At 41.2% G+C, this 16,540-nt stretch overlaps 1 protein-coding gene across 8 annotated transcripts in view; it reads left to right on the top strand.

Annotated features, from left to right (window-relative positions):
- LOC146550849 (serine/threonine-protein kinase WNK2) overlaps positions 1-16,540 on the top strand; it is a 42,635-nt gene that overhangs the window by 23,311 nt on the left and 2,784 nt on the right. For 4 of the 8 annotated variants that reach the window (XM_085260729.1, XM_085260724.1, XM_085260725.1 and 1 more), the window contains 18 exons: positions 1,385-1,555; positions 1,728-2,141; positions 2,510-2,851; positions 3,061-3,104; positions 4,075-4,234; positions 4,326-4,442; positions 5,014-5,184; positions 5,453-5,495; positions 5,832-5,918; positions 6,360-7,144; positions 7,550-7,607; positions 7,712-7,785; positions 7,978-8,642; positions 9,416-9,645; positions 9,841-10,065; positions 12,076-12,174; positions 15,607-15,651; positions 16,192-16,493. In XM_085260729.1, the coding sequence (XP_085116855.1) occupies positions 1,385-1,555; positions 1,728-2,141; positions 2,510-2,851; positions 3,061-3,104; positions 4,075-4,234; positions 4,326-4,442; positions 5,014-5,184; positions 5,453-5,495; positions 5,832-5,918; positions 6,360-7,144; positions 7,550-7,607; positions 7,712-7,785; positions 7,978-8,642; positions 9,416-9,645; positions 9,841-10,065; positions 12,076-12,174; positions 15,607-15,651; positions 16,192-16,493 (4,032 nt within the window). The remainder of the gene's footprint in view (positions 1-1,384; positions 1,556-1,727; positions 2,142-2,509; positions 2,852-3,060; positions 3,105-4,074; positions 4,235-4,325; positions 4,443-5,013; positions 5,185-5,452; positions 5,496-5,831; positions 5,919-6,359; positions 7,145-7,549; positions 7,608-7,711; positions 7,786-7,977; positions 8,643-9,415; positions 9,646-9,840; positions 10,066-12,075; positions 12,175-15,606; positions 15,652-16,191; positions 16,494-16,540) is intronic. The other 4 variants (XM_085260726.1, XM_085260727.1, XM_085260730.1 and 1 more) reach the window with 4 other exon arrangements.

Here is a 16,540-nt window from a genome sequence, read left to right on the forward strand (position 1 = left end):
CCTCGGTCGTTGTGTCCTTGGGCAAGACACTTCACCCGTTGCCTACTGGTGGTGGTCAGAGGGCCCGGTGGCGCCAGTGCCCGGTAGCCTCACCTCTGTCAGTGCGCCCCAGGGCAGCTGTGGCTACAATGTAGCTTGCCATCACCAGTGTGTGAATGTGTGTGTGAATGACTGAATGTAGTGTAAAGCGCTTTGGGGTCCTTAGGGACTAAGTAAAACGCTATACAAATACAGGACATTTACCATTTACCAACATAGTGCCCCGGTTTTGAATTTCTGATCACCCTCACATCTTCTTGAGTTCAGCCACTGATAGGATTTCTGGATGTCAGCCACTTCCTTTGTCTGCCGTTGGTACATACCGTACAGGGGCCTGTCCTTCCATGACGGTTCTTCTCCTTGCTCCTCTTCTTTCTCAGGTTTCTGTTGAGGTATTCACTAAGCACATGGTCATCTTCTTGATGTACTCATCCTGGACAGTGGTTCTGACATTCACCAGTCCTTGGCCAGTCTCAGGGTCTTTACAGTCTTTTCTCCATTCTTTTAATGTATCTGAGAGGTTTTCCGAAATTTAATTTAACATAGAGTAAGAGTAAGTCTGTTTTTTTTCCTAATTGTATGCTACATTAATGGAGTGGCTCAAACAGTGAGCAGCTGCTGGTGGGATATTGATTACCAGGGAAAACATATGAAGTGAAACTATGTTAAATAAATTGAAACTTCATGAGGGAAATAGTCAGATTACACTTTTGGTCATAATTTAAAAAATCACATTCTAATTCATAACATTTTGCACCCAAAGGTTTGCTTGTTTCATCCTTTTGTTCTGCATCTTGTGGTCATTCAGTGCTATAACTGTGGAGCAGGAGGAGTGATTCAGCATTAAGTTGTCTCAACAGTGATGCTCTGTGTGGGAGAGACTTTAAATGATGAAAGAAGTTGACATTTTTATTTATTACAGTGTAAATTTGATACTCTTTATATTAAAATGGCAAGTTTTGATTGGGTCAATAGGATTGGAAACATCTGTGTTTCTGGACAGTAGGTGAATGAAAATGAAAATGGTAAAATGAAAAGGCCAACAAACAGGAGTTTCCTCAGACATCAGCCAACAGAGAGATAATGGAAACCATAATGAAACAATAACAGTTGTTTTCATCTCTGTATCAGTTAGCCTTCTAAGGCTTGCTCTTGCTGTTTTGTGGTACAAATGTTCACTGAGGTGGAAGATTCAGACTGAATGCATTAATAGGGAGAGAATGGAAAATGTGAGCTATTCTAATCTGGGTCAATGAAAGGAAGTGTAGATTTTCAAAGTGAGGGATACGTCTCTGCCATCATTAAAGTCCCTCTTTTTTTGTCTCTTGTCTTTTTTGTTCTTTAGAATATCTCTGCTGGTCAGAGCATTTCACAGCTTGGACAGGGTGGACAGGGCCATGGGCAGAATGTCAGCCAGCCAGCTTCCAGTGGGCCAGCACAGGCACTCTCTGCTCACCAACAGCAACTCCAGCCTCTGCAGATTTCTGCTTCACTGTCACCATCACACCAACCACAGGTATTGTCAGTCTGTTATCACTGCTAATCTTACCTCCATGATACTCTCTTTTTTATAGGCTTGAAGCAAGTTCTTTTGATGCATCATCCTGCATCCTGCACACAGGAGACGTTTTTTTTTCTAGATTATTTGACTTTTTAATGTTTCTTCCTTTTTTTCCTTTTTCTTTTAGTTTCCTTCACAGTATCCCACAGTCCAGGTGATGGCAGCTGTGACTGATTCTGAATCTTCCTTCCCTCACTCTTGCACTGCTCCTCCCCCTTCAGCCTCAACCTCTCTTAATCACATCTTCCTTTCTCCTGGGCATACTGTCCCTGCGACTCCTTCTGTCTCTCCCATTTCTCCTCTGCACATTGAAAACACATTAGTTTCACCCATCTCAGTATCCCTCATACCGTCCCCGTCACATGCACTGAGTAAGATAGAGCCCACATCCCCACAACCACAACACACTGCTAGATCTGAGGTTTCTCATGCATCACCTGCATTTATATCAGCCCTAACCACCCACCCCACACACACACACACTGCCCGGTGCCAGAACACACACCCTTCCACAATTGGCAGCAGTCAGCCACTAATACAGGTAATTATGACCACTGCAGTGGAGCACAGATGTTTACCAAGAAGGTGTGAACTGGAATTTGAGCATTTGTGTGTGTTTGTTAAAGGTGGTTTTTACTCAAGGGGGTGAAACCTAAGATTGTGATTGTCTTGGGTTGTTTTTACATATTATTTGTGTCAAAAATATACTTTTTTGGAGTAGGTATGGTGAACATAATAAACGTTTATGTTTTTCACATAATTTAATCAAATATTGCATATGAAACAATGCTAAAATCTAGATATGGAGTTCATACATGGATTATGTGAAAGAAACTCTGTCGCCGAATATCTGAAATAAGTTATTTAAGGATGATAATTATGTGTCTTCTTGTTTGTATGTCATTGCAGGCTCCTCAGCAGTCCCAGGTTAGCCATCCCGAGCCTGTTCCCTGTGCTCAGTCAGTCCAGCCATCTCAGCTCAAACAAGCTGCAGTCTTTTCTTCACATGTGCAGAATGGGGCAGAACTGGGAACAGCCTCTGCGGCTGCCCAGCTGGACAGTGTGAGCCCATGCCAGCTCCCCCCACAGGCCCAGTCCCAGAGTCAGGTTCAAAGCCAAATTCCTGTGCTGCAGTCTGCAGACTCCCAGAGAGCATCATCTGGGTCTGCCAGTTCCTGTTGGACTCAGCAGAAGCAACTGAGTAATGTCACAGGAGCTGCAGGTCAGGGTCCATCAGAGATTAACATGGAGGTATGGACTCATTTACATTTACTTGAACACTTCAAGTTCTCACTAATTATTTCTCCCTGTTAGTTTGGTTAACAGCAATACCGGCATAGTGCCGTGAGGCATCCCTGTGCGTCTTTTCAAGACATAAAATAGAAAGTAAAGGATTTCATATTCACCGTTATCCCATTATTTTTCTCTTCTTGTTTAACGCTGACTTTTGTTGTCGTTAGGACCAAGCTGCAGAGAAACACACAGGAGGACAGAGCTATGACAGGTACTAGCTTATTTCTTCTCAGCCATATTTGCTAGTTGCAGGTTCTCAACAATGTGTATTTTGCACATGTGCAATTGTGCCCGGCCTCCTGCACCCTCAGGGTAGGTGGTACACCTCTCACTGTTGTTGTACAGAATCTCTACCAAAAAATTAAAAGCATGATGATGAAAAATGATGCCTGGCAAGAACCTGCACAGGTTGGCAACATTGCATCTGTTTTGTTTTCATTTTAATGCGGCATAAACAATTTTTCATGAGGTATAGATAACTGACCTGATAAGTATAAATAATGGAACAACTAGCAACTATTTTTTTGTCTTAAAGTTGTCATTTACTACTACTTCTTATTTTATTTGTTGTCCTGTAAACCTTGTTGACCACCCTAACTTTGTGTGTAGATGGAGTGCAACATTGTGTTTGGTCAACACTGCCAGTTGACCAGGAGACAGATAAACATATCTGAACACTCATGCCACTCTTGCTGGTCATAGTGACATGAATGAAAGCATTTTAATAGTACTTGCATAACAGATATCATGTATCAGACATTTTAAATCCTGCAGGCATTCCATAGCTGTGATAAACTTCACAAAACCTTTTCACCGAGTTTTAAAAACACAAGAGGAGGCAAAGACCAGTACAATATTCTCAATACAAGATTTCAGTTGCAAACAGAAGGCTCTGTGGTAATAGAGCTCTTGTATTTTCAGATTTAAGTAGGTTATTCGTGATTGTCTATCACACATCTTATCAACTGAATCTGTCTTTGTCAGCCCCCCTACATTTGTGTGGACATACTGGTTAGACAGGTTTGGACAGGTTTGTGCATACTTGTTGTTTTGAAGGTTGTTATGTGTTGAGTACTAGAGTAATAGAGTAAAAAGAAGTGCTGGGTATTCGGTTTTTATTGATTAATAGTGGTTTTTAGTGAATATGGATTTGTATAACTGCCTGTCTTTCCCCAAACCAGTGTCAACTCCGATGCCACGTCAGGAAAGGAGATGAGTGATGGTTATGAAGGGACACATGGAGGTAGATGCGATGGGAAAGTCCGCAAACACCACCGCAGGTCCTCACGCACTCGTTCTCGGCAAGAAAAGCTCAGCAGACCAAAGCTTAGCATGCTGAATGTGGGTAACCAAAAGAAAGACTTTTCCTTAAGTGCTTCTCAAAAAAATGCAACATAAGACAATAATTTTATTGCATTTGCTCCTGTTGCAGGTGTGTAACACTGGGGATAAAATGGTCGAGTGTCAGCTGGAGACTCATAACCATAAAATGGTCACTTTCAAATTTGACCTGGATGGAGATGCACCAGAAGAGATTGCTACATACATGGTATGTTGGAGGTGAAGGCGAAGTCAGCTGAGTTAATGCAAAGGGCTTTTGAAGTGTTTTGCAAGCTGTTCATGGACTGTTTGCTGTCCTCACCTGCAATGCAGCAAAAATCTGTTGTTTTGTCTCTTTCCCTTTTCCTAGGTCATTCATATTGGGCATATTTACAGATGGATAGATATGGGAACAGATGCATAAGCAGTACATTAACATAATGCCTACTAATTTATAATGTAAAAAAAATAGTAGAAGGTGAATATCTACTTGTGAATGCTACTGCTAGCAAAAATACTTCAAAATGTAAAAGCAAAATGAAATAGTCGTTGTAGTCATTGAATTTTCTTATATCATACAATAATAATACACTGCAGATAATATTTGATCTTGGCATAAAATGACATTAGGTTAATGTATCAGAAGGCTATAAATTATTTATTTTGTTTCTCATGTTTGCCTTCTGAATGTACTTTTACGTCTCTTGTTCCCAGCACAGTCATAAACACTTTACTTTAAGCATTGCTTGTTAAGCTAAAACCTTTAATGTTGCACTGTGTTTTTGTTTTGTTTTTTTCAGGTGGAGAACGATTTTATTCTACCTTTAGAAAAAGAGGTCTTCATTGAGCAGCTGAAGGACATCGTAGACAAGGCTGAGGACATGCTGAGTGAGGACACTGAGGGTGAGAGGAACTCAGACCAGGGAGGCAGCCCCAAACAGAGTGAAGGACCTGGCACACTGGGAACAGAGGTGAGAAACGCACTGTTGACAGTTAATAGATGAAATGGTGCAATCTGTCTACGAGTGCCTCCGCCTCAGATGCATCATCCAGGCAGCACTCTCAAGATGACTTTGCACTGCTGCCAAAAATACCAGCCTTGCTGATGCTACATTTTGATCTAACTGAATTTATTCTGAGGTTCAGCTTTTTTAGCTCTTTAGGGGAAGCCTTTTAAATGTACATTAGACTGATGCACATGCTTTAGCACTGGTTGGTAATCTTTCTTTTCCTTTAAAGGCTTCATCTCCCAGCACCCCACAGCTAGTGTACCAACAAAATGGTAAGGCTTTTTACCAGCCAGCATCTCATCTGTTAATATTATGATGTCACTTTGAACAAGGCTCATTTGATTATATACTTTGCACTTTGTTACTGTTTGTTATGAATGCCTTTTCAGTCATACTTAATTTTATCATAAATGACAAATTATACAGGGTGCTATTGTTGAAAGCATAATCGTCTGGAATGCCTTGAAGCTACCATCGTTGTGATTTGGTGCTATATAAATAAAATTGAATTGAATGCAGTTGTGCTGAAAATGATCTGTAATGGTGTGATTTTTAAATTCTGGGAATATAGATGTGGATGCTTGAGTTTTTCTGTTTGCCCTTCACAGTCCTGCACACTGGTAAGCGTTGGTTTATAATCTGCCCCGTGGCTGAGACTCCCATGCACGACAAAGAGAATACATCACACGCCCAGGGTAAGCCCACACTCCATTATTAATTTATAATGTCTTCTGATTTACTTCTTGTTAAACAAAGAATCTTTTATATGAAGAGTTGTTTTACATACTAGTTGGAGTATATTTTCTAGAAAATGAAATCTGCAGCTTTCCTTTCTTTGCTTTTCTCTGCTGCTGCTGCTGTTGTTACTGAAGACCGTGCACATGCATTAGAGTCTATCTGTGTTGGTTCTTCCGTTGGGGTCAGTTATATAAGAGTGCGTCTGCAGTGGTTTTAGGCAAAAGAAGAAAAAAAATGAAGGGCAGGATTTATACTCCAACTGACAGAGCCTGATGGGGGAAGACGAACAATGATGTAACACTTTGGCACTCACAGGAGCTAGCTCCTTTCTTAGCCTTGGCTGTTTACATATCAATCTGTTCTCCTGCTAATTAACTGTCATCTCTTTATTTTTCCAGAATCTGAAAAGTCTGGCTCATCGTCAGTCGGGGCCAACGGCAACACAGCTGCAGTGCCTACTCAGGTCGTCTCTTTGTCCTCCCAAAACCCGTCCTCATCTTCCTCACTGACCACCGCAGCTCAAACCTCGGTCCAGCCTCCGGACCAAATCACTAGCAAAGCCCACATCCAGCAGACCCAGCCCGGTGTTACTAAACATGCCCTAGGTTCTAGTGCCGCCAACCATCGCAGCTCACTTTCTGTGGAAGAACCTTGCATCTCTGCTGTTTCTATGGTTACTGATATGCCATGCTGCGCTATTGTGCCCCCTGTCTCGCTGGATGTAAATGGCATTGAGAAAGGAACACCTGGTGGTTTGGTTTCATCTCAGACTAATCAACCAATCCAGAAGGCCAGCCCTACTGGAGAAGCTCCTCCTCAGCTGACTTCCCTTCAGTCTGTGGTCATGCAGCAACCTTATGCAACGCCCATGCAGCCTGGGACTGTGACCTCACAGCCTCAAAGTCCTGCACATCAGAACTCCCAGTCTTCAAGCCATCAGCAGTGTGTGGGGCCAGGCGAGTCAGACAGTGAGGGGCCACGCAGGGTGGAGTTTGTTGACCGCACTATCAAGACTTTGGATGAGAAGCTGAGAAACCTGTTATACCAAGAGCATGCTCCTTCCCAGCCCTCGAGCCTTACATCTGAAACCCAGGCATCCAGCACAGAGGGGGTCAGCTCCCCTCCAGTCTCAGATGGCCAAAGCACTGAAGGAGCACTTACAAAGAAGAAGGGGGAACCTCTGGTAAAATGCACTGTGTTTGTTAGTAAAAGGGAGAAATGTGAGCAACCAGACTTTGGTTAAAAGCTGCATGGTATATAAATAGCAGCAACAGTGGATCGATTCTTTGCTCTGTGTTATTGATTTGACTATTATCTATAAAGAGCAAGGTAAATACTGTGTTTCGAAAGAAGCGAGAGTAACTAAGTTACTCCTTTCATAACAATGATTCAGCCTGACCTCCCTTATATTTGTGTACATGCATGCCAGCAGAAACACATCAGGTTCTGACTCAGACAACACTGAGGTCAGGAAAGGATAACAGCTAGCCTTAATGCACCAACCCTGTGTATGTCATGTTTTAACACTTGTCACTATGCACATCATTGTGACCTGTCCAACACACACTCTTCTCGCTTTCTGTCTTAGCCTCAGATTCCTGAGCGCACGGATGATGTGGGTACATTAAGTGACTCTGCAGTGCCAGGTAGGTAACATTTATTTGGGTAATATCCATGTCACTTTGTTACTGCATAATGTTTTGCAGATAGTTTTGTTTTGAAAACAAAAATCTCCTTACTGGTCTTTTAGGTACTAACAGGGGTTTAAAAAGAAGTGATGTGCCTGCCAGCTCTGGTGCACATGGCTACAAAAGCCGTTTTCAAGTAAGACCCTGCTTTCAAACTTTCAGTGAGCAAATCAGCTCAATGTAAATGTCATTTGCCCTAATAAAATTGCATTACAGGTCATGGCTTATGCCAGTGTTTATCTGAGTTCCAGTGTTTGTAGCTTTAATATTGCATTAGTTGTTTATGGGCCCTAATTTTGTTATGAACATGGGTTTCCCATTATTGCAGATCATCCCAACTCCGCCGGATGTTATTTGTCGCTTGGAAAAAAGCAAGACAAGCTGCAGCTCCTGCAGTTCCCCAGCTCCTTCTAGTGGTTCTGGTGGGTCTTACAGCCAGGCTCAGAGCATGAACAAGAAAGAGAGAGGATGTGTGGCTATGAGCAGGTCATCAGTGAAACCTCGAGATGAAGATGAGAATGCAGAAACATCTAAATCTCACTGCAGTAGCCGTTACTCTGCTCCGCCAAACTTCTACCAGGCTACACCTTCTTCTAGTCCTGACAGCACCCCATGCCACATTCCCCGGGCCCAGACTATTGACGCTTCAGCACATCACCACTATCGCTTCCCCTCTCACCTCTGCTCTGACTCAGCAGATGAGGACAGCAGCAGCGTAGCTCTTCCTCCTGCACATCCAGCTCCTCTGGCTCATACCCTGTCTGAGCACAGTGGAAGTGACCTCATGAAGAGGGCAGTCGCCTTCCTGCGGCGCTCTGGGCGAAGCAAAAGTGAACAGAGCTCTGATTCACCGAGCCGACAGCCCGTGTCAATGAATGGTCACACTCCTTCGCCTTCAGCAGGACATGCACCCTCATCCTACGTCAGCAGTGACAATGACTCTGAGTTTGAGGATGCAGATATGAGAAAAGAACTACAGAAACTTAGAGAAAAGTAAGTTTTAGCTGTGGTTGACTGCATGCTTACAGTCAAACACAGCTACACTAATGTGCCTGTTTTATTAATCTTTTTTTTTTAATTAGCTGGTGTTTAAAAACTTTTTTAAGTGGAATACAGTTCCTGTGTATTCACTCTAATTGTTTCACTGCTCTAATTACATAACCGTTTCAGTTTATTGAAGCTGCTTCACACTAGTCTGATTGTCTAACTGTCATAATTAGTTATATTAAAAAAAGAGACTATTTGGGAATATGGCTGAATTATAGTCACCATTCTCTGGAGCCTATGTTCAAGTATATCCCTCTGCATGGTAATCAGAAGTAGGTATGACGTAATGCTTGCATTTAACAGAAAACCTTAATAGATATTTTACAGGATGTGTCTTGGCTGAAAATGGGTATTTTTGTATGTTTAATATGCATGTAACAGTGATAGTTAAGGCAAAGAGACTGTTAAATTACACAAAGAATGAACTTAGTGAAAATGACACCCCTGGTGACTTTATTTTGGTGGAGTCCTGTGAAAAAGTATACCCAATGATTCAGGAGATTATAAAACCACCTTTAATTGAATTATTTTAAGTTAAGAATTGCTTTTTTATGATCAATTACCAACATATAAAATCATGCTAATACTGACTTTTAACAATGCAGAGTACAGGAGATGGATAATAATGTGTGAGGGAACTTTTGAAATGATGTTTGTTTGTTTGTTTTTTTTGTTTTAAGATGGTTACTAAATATTTTCTCCTTGAATCTACCTTTAAGACACATGAAGGAGATCTCAGAGCTGCAGGCATTTCAGAGGAGTGAGATTGAACGTCTGTACAAGGAGTTGGGAAAAACTCTGCCCCCCAATGTCAGCCTGCTTCATGCTGCACCTCCAAGTGGCCGTAGGCGCAAAGCCAGCAAACACAAGCTAAAGGCTGGAAAACTGCTCAATCCAATGGTGCAGCAGCTCAAAAACAATCTTAATACAACCAGTGCTGACAGAAAAGGTATGTGGGTTGGGAACGTGGGGTGATGAGTGGCTATGTATCCGTGTGATGTGATGATTTGTGTGTATGGGAGAGTGTTTGCAGCCTGTGGAGAACACAGGAATGACACCAGGTTCAGAAAACTCGTAGGAGTGTGTGATTCATTCTGACTCACACTTTACTTATTTTATTTATTTATTTTCTCTTTGTGCCAAGGTGAGAGTGCTGCCAGCTCGTCCGGCTCCCCGGCTAAAAGTTCAGTTCTATCAGATGGCTCAGCCCACTCCAGCGGCTGCTCCAGCTCCAGCAATCAGTCGAGCACTGCCCCAGAGCATGTCCACACCCAGCAGCCCTGTTCTTTGAAGGGTTCTTTCTCCTCAGACAACATCTACGCTGGACTACATGGTGATGGAAATCCCAACCATGCTGGCCCTGGTCAAGGTACATATTATAGGTTCATGGGTTTGTGTGTGTGCAGTTTGTGTGTGGTCATGCAGATGGACATGCATTCAGCCATTATACACATTTTTAACAACTGTTAATGGTGCCCCTGGGTAGCATTTTTGCTAACTGGAGGATGGAGAACCACCTCATTTTTACCAGCTTCAAACTTCATACTGTGTGTACTATAGGATTATTGACAGCACCACATTCTGCATATTCACAAATACACGATTTTATTGTTAAATTTATGCCATTTTTTTTTTCAAGTTGAGAAACAAAAGTGGACTGTGCTATAAATAATTGTGTCCTAGCAGGAACAATACTTGTGTACTAATATTGAACTTTTGAGCTCATAAATTCCCTGATAATTGTCTGAAAGCTGGGGATGTTTGAGTTTTTATGCAGTTCATACCAAGAACAAAAACAAAAGAAATCTGGACACTGGTTCTATTAATCTGCTACATTCTGCAGAGGATGAAGATTTGAACATTTGAATTTCCATGTTATTTACTTGAAAACTCAAAACAACTAGTACTAGATAATTAGCTTTTTGCTAACAGTGTTTAGAGTGAAATGAGAAATGTGAAGGGAAATAATTTTAGTGACTGTAAAATGTTATTTGAAGCTGGGTGATTTCTGTCTTTCAAACATTGCTATTTAATTATTTTTTTTTTTTAGGTTTCATATTAAATTCAGCGTATTCCAAGGTATAGACACTATAATCCCATAAATACATAAAATAGGCATAACAATACACAAACCCTCCACTTTATATTTACCTGATGATTATATATTTTTTAGGACCCATAATAAAAGTGTATAATCTGTGCTTTAGTGTAAATGAAAGTGACAACAGGCGCACTGGAGAGACAACATGGTTTTACAGGTGTGGCCACAGACCATTGCTCTTTCCTTATCCTTCCTGTCTGATTATTTTCCTTATTTAGCTTTTTGCTAGTGCCCTTATCATTGCTGGTACGTGAAAAGGTGCACAGGTAGTCCAGCTCCTCCAGGATGGCACTATCCATATTTATTTTTCAAAACGGTTGGCTGTGTCTCCCATACCACGAGAATGGGCCGTTGCTTGTGTCTTTCACATCTGCTACATGTTGTCTGTGTGAAGCTGCTCTCATTTCTAAAGAGAATGGGACGCCAGTTCTGGTGTTCTTAGGTGAATGCCAGTCAAACTGCTGAGTTCTGGTTTGTGAGCACAGGTCTCCCTGAAGGATGTTGGCCGTTCATGCCACCTTCATGGAGTCTGTTTCTGGCACTTTGGTCAGAAATATGAGCATGAGTAGAATGCTGAAGGTCATTTTGTTGAGCTCTGGCAGTGCTCCTCAAGGTCCTCCTTTCACAAATGAGCAGATACAGGTTCTGCAGCTGGGGTGAAACCCTTTTGCAGCCATGTCCAGCTCTTGTTGTGTAATGTCTCATCTCTTGGTACTTCCTTGAGACTGTCCTGGAGACACACCAAACCTTCTTGTGACAGCACATATAGATATACTGTCCTGGAGGAGCCACGTGTGCAACTCGAATAGGCTGGATTGGAATTACTCCCAGCAGTGACAAAGACACTAGCAAAAAGCAAAGCAGAGAAAAATCAGCCAGGAGAGAGCACTGGTCTGTGACCATCAGCTTGGCACCTGCCACTGCAGAGCCAAAGTTTCATTTACACCAAAACAGGTAAAATGGATTCACAATGGTTTGTTTCCTAACTGGACAGACCGATATCTCTGAAGTTTAATTGACTTTGTGTTACACTGTGATGATTGAGTGTTCCCTTAAATGTTTTGAGGAGTGCAAGATATAGGCAGCCAGTTTGAATTATCATCAGAGAGTCAAAATAGTCTCATTCATCACCAGATACTATGGTTGGATCCTGCATATCATGCTCTGTCCTTTTCTGGTGCTTTTAATGGTGGGGATTTCTCATCCCAGTCTCTGTGCACTTTTACATAGTGTCTTTCTTGTTTCTTCTCTTCTTCCCTCTTATATTCATTTTTGCAGGCTGGACGGTTTACCACCAAACGTCAGAGAGAGTCACCTATAAATCTAGTAGCAAACCACGCACTAGATTCCTCAGTGGACCTGTGTCTCTGTCCATCTGTTTGTATTTGTTCTTTTATATTTCCCCTCACTCATTTCCATATTCTCTTTATTTATCTGCCTCTCTCTCCTATCAAACTATTTTTTATTTGTGTGGAATATAGTGGATATTTTATTTCACCATCCCTGCAGGTCTTCTCACCAGACATACACCCATTGTTTATTCCTACCACCCACACTTCTCAACAACCTTAAAACTTGTTTTCTGTATATTTTCTAATTTATTTTATTTATTTTGTTGGCCGGAACAAAAAAACAGATGATATATATTGACACATTAGCATGATACTGTTGTGATAAACTTAAAATTGGATATATCTGACTAATACAGATGAAAGATTTAGGCAGCCATGAAATGTTTCTTGCCATAAAAACATACTGTACAGTGAAGCAGGTCAGTAGGGCTGTGCGATATGACCAAAATCTCATATCCCGATATAAGAATTCTGTCGTCCGATAACGATATAAATCACAAAAATGTAACATTTTCTGTAAATTCTGTGAATCTCGGGCAGCTCGACTTGCGGGAAGTGTTTCCAGCTGCGTGTCATGTAGCTGGAGTCCAGCGTTTTAACCGATTCATGAAACGATACATTTTTAGACTTACATTTTAACAGCCGCCGTTTTTTTGTGAGTATTTATTACACGGCGTGCTGCGGGGAAAAGCCTGTTCTAACATTTAAGTCTAAGGTTTATTTTTTAGCACCTGGCGGCTCTTTTTTTACTTCTCATCGTAAATAATCTGCTCTTTCACGTGATTCAGTTTATTTTGAAAAGTCTCAACAGGATCTTGAGCTTTATTGTGAAAGGTTTATGTGGTACATAAACAAGCGAACGCGCGATGGTGTTACCGTTGTTGTTGCTAACCACAACGCATAAAAACAGGCGCTTGTCCGTCCGTAGTGTGGTTATATTAAATATAAGAGAAAGAGAGAACTTTAAGAAATTAATTTAGCAACTAAAGTGACCATCAAAACGGAGAAAAAAATATTGCCGTAAACAGTTTATTTTGCGACACCACGAAACAAACGATAGCGTAAAATGAAACGATAGACGTTTTTATATCGTCATCCGATATATATCGTTATATCGATCAGCCCTACAGGTCAGTCTGTGTACTGTTTGTTTTATAGCATGTGACTTTGCTGAAAGTCTGCGAATGTGTTAGGGCTTTTACCCCTCAGCCATAAAAGACTGACATCGTCAAACCTGGTGGGTGGTATGGACATCCAAGTCTGTGAGCACGATAGCTCAAAAATGAGCTAGTTTTAAACTTATGCCATATGTGCATCTACTAGGAGGCTGAGCTGTAGCACTGGCCGGCACCCGTGCTTTTAAAGCTTGTAATTGGTACAAAAGTGTGACATTTACAGATAGATACAGTCTCTGCTGTTTTCTAGACTTGTTTGTGTTTGTAAGTCAGCATTTATGGCTTCTTCTAATAAAACCCTTATTGTCTATAATATAATTTAAAACACAATCACACCCGAGTTAGAATGTATTTACTAAGCAAAATCTACTACTAGCATTATAAAATCACTCTTCTTCTGTGATTTAGTTTACTTGAAGACAGTGATTTAATTAAAGTGACTTGATTACAGCAGCTATATATAGAAGTGGGAATTACCTAACTCTGGGGGATCTCAGAGAAAAATATAGACATTTCAATTCATTCATTCGTGCAGGGTGACCTTTCTTTCCTGGCTGTGTTGTATATTTTCAGCTTGAATTAAAGCCTTTTTTGATATTTTTCTGAAGAAGTGCAGCATGACTCAGACGTGTGGCTCTTTGTGCGGGTGTTGAGATCTGCAGGTCCAAATTGCTGAAAATAATTTCTGTGCACTGAAGTAGAGCGTAATTTCTATGCAGTCAGTTTTTCCAGTGTTTCATTTGCACAGAGGAATATTTTCCAGATAGAAAGAGAGCTGTGAAACAACATGTAATTGTTATCAACCATCTTACCAACCCAGTGCTGTACTGTGAGCTGTATTTAGTCAGTGGGAGAAAGGAAGTAGAACAAGGAGTAGCTATATTTCTATGAATTCAGTGTCCCTGAGGACCCAGATTGCATCCAGTTGACCTTAAGATTGAAAAGGAAACATTTCTAGGGTGTGCTGCCTCTTATATTCAAAATCCAGGCTGCAATAACTTTAATGTTGTAGGTACCTATGTCAGTTTACAGTCTTTCCTCTGGCAATCATCCATAATTCACAGAACTGCAGTTACATTCATAATTATTAATTTATAATTATATTACCCCCTGCTCTTCATACAGTTGCTTTGTGCAGTGCTTCTGGCTTTCAAAAATAGACCCCACAAGCACGCTGGAGCTTGTGAATGCCTAGTCCTGTCCAAACATGGGCCTAATACAAGATGGTGTGAGTGTGTTTGTTTGTGTATGTGTGTGCATCTGAGAGAGAATGGCAAACTCTTTATACCCTATTTATTTGTTGTGTGTTTCCATCCACAGTTAATTTTGATTGTGTAACACCCCCTCCCACACACACACATACAGATGAGTCGAGGCACTAAGTCTGCCATCCTGTGTATACTAACACAGAGAAAAAAAACCCAACCCTTCCCTAATAGGCAGGGCCCTATGCTTTGATTGAGGAAAGCTCTCTCTGTCCCTCATGTTTGGATGGAGAAGACGTGCATGGTGCAGGCGCCAGGCAGGGCACTGATGGAGACTTGCTCCGCCATATGAAGGGCTGTATCATCAATATTATTATGGTTTTGTTCTTTCACCTCTCCTGAGTTACCTGCATGTTTGGATTTTTTTTTTTTTTTTTTCTTTTTAATTGCTGACTCTGATGAGTTCCAGCTTGTATCTATGTGCTTTCAGTTGGTTAAATTTTATTTGTTTTGGTTTCATGTTTTGTTTCACAGGCATTCTCACATCGACAAAGGGATCTTTTTGCTTCCCTTTAAATCCAGGCTCCAATATTCTTTCCCAGAAAACACAATGTTACACATTTTGTAGTTTCTCCCTACCAGTTAATGAAACAGTAAATCATCCGTTATTCCAATGATCAAACAAAAAGTACAAATTTATACGATAGTAGCTGCATTTTTCCAAATTTCTGTCCAATATTTTTTGATATATTCCATATTAAATACAATCATGAAAAGGTCAATAAATGTGCAGGAACAAACATGCAACATGACACGTAAAGGCAAGTTGTGGTTTCTTTTAGGCTTGTACACTTTCTAAACATCAGCTCTTCAAATGATATTAAAGACAACACCTAGATTTGCTCCTCTAGTCCTCCTCACTGATTTTTACACCCCTCTTCCTCCTTTTCCTCTTTCTCTCTCCTCAGTTGTTTTGATAGCTGAATGTGCTTTTGAAGCAGCTTGTCCACCTACTTGTGGTGTGCAGTGTGTCCTGGCCTAACTGTTTCTGTCTTGTGCTGTTTTACCTTTTTATAGGGTCCACTCTGAAACGACTATGTCTAGGCAAAGAACGCAGTAGTAGTAACTATCTCATTTACTTTCTTATTCTCTGTCTTTTCTATTCGTCCTCACTATTTTAGTCCTTTTTTTCTCTGAAATTAATTTGGCACTTGAAAATGTCTCCGTTGTTTAAACGTGGGTACTCAACAGATTGTTGCATTAATTTGTTTCATGTTTTGCATGGCAGTGTGCCTACATGTCTTGGTTGCTGGATTTTGTCACTGCTTGCATATCAAACATTTCATTTTTATTTAATTGTTCATGAAAGACATGTATGTTGTAATCCTTTGGCTGCTGGCAAAATATGTGTCACAACTTTACCTGTACACTCATTTTGCTCTAGCCTCGCCAGAATGATGAGGATTATTTAAACGTGGCTTTCATGAAAGGTCACATTACAGGGTTTTTTTGGATTTTTTTGTGAAACTGTCCTTAATTCTGCCATACAGCAGCCAATTGATTTGACAGCTGTTTTTTTGTTGTTGTTGTTGTTGTTGTTTGTTTTTTTGTTTTGTTTTGTTTTTTAACTAGGCAGATTTTAAGACCTTTGTGTCTTTTCAGGGTCCTCTCTCAACACCACCACTGCTCAGACAGCCTCCAGTCAGACTCAGCCATCACTCTCTGCAGCAACATCCTCGCCCTCTCCTCAGCCATTCACACGTCTCGCTCAGGTCCAGACCAACAACAGCAACAACAAGAGAGGCACGTTTACTGATGATCTTCACAAACTGGTTGATGACTGGACAAAGGAAACTGTAGCAGCGGCCAGTCAAGCACGACCTTCCCTGAACCAGATGAAACAGCAGAGGCGTCGGCAAGACCTGGAAGGCGGTGCAGCACCGATGGGAGCAGTTACTCGTGAGGTATTTGGAACAGAGAGTGACTGAGAGTTTAGGAGCTGTACTTCATC

Source organism: Mchenga conophoros, linkage group LG20, assembly GCF_057382185.1.
Source record: "Mchenga conophoros isolate Kocher_MC1m ecotype Shallow Benthic linkage group LG20, M_conophoros_male_GT1.1, whole genome shotgun sequence".
NCBI classification, from domain to species: domain Eukaryota; kingdom Metazoa; phylum Chordata; class Actinopteri; order Cichliformes; family Cichlidae; genus Mchenga; species Mchenga conophoros.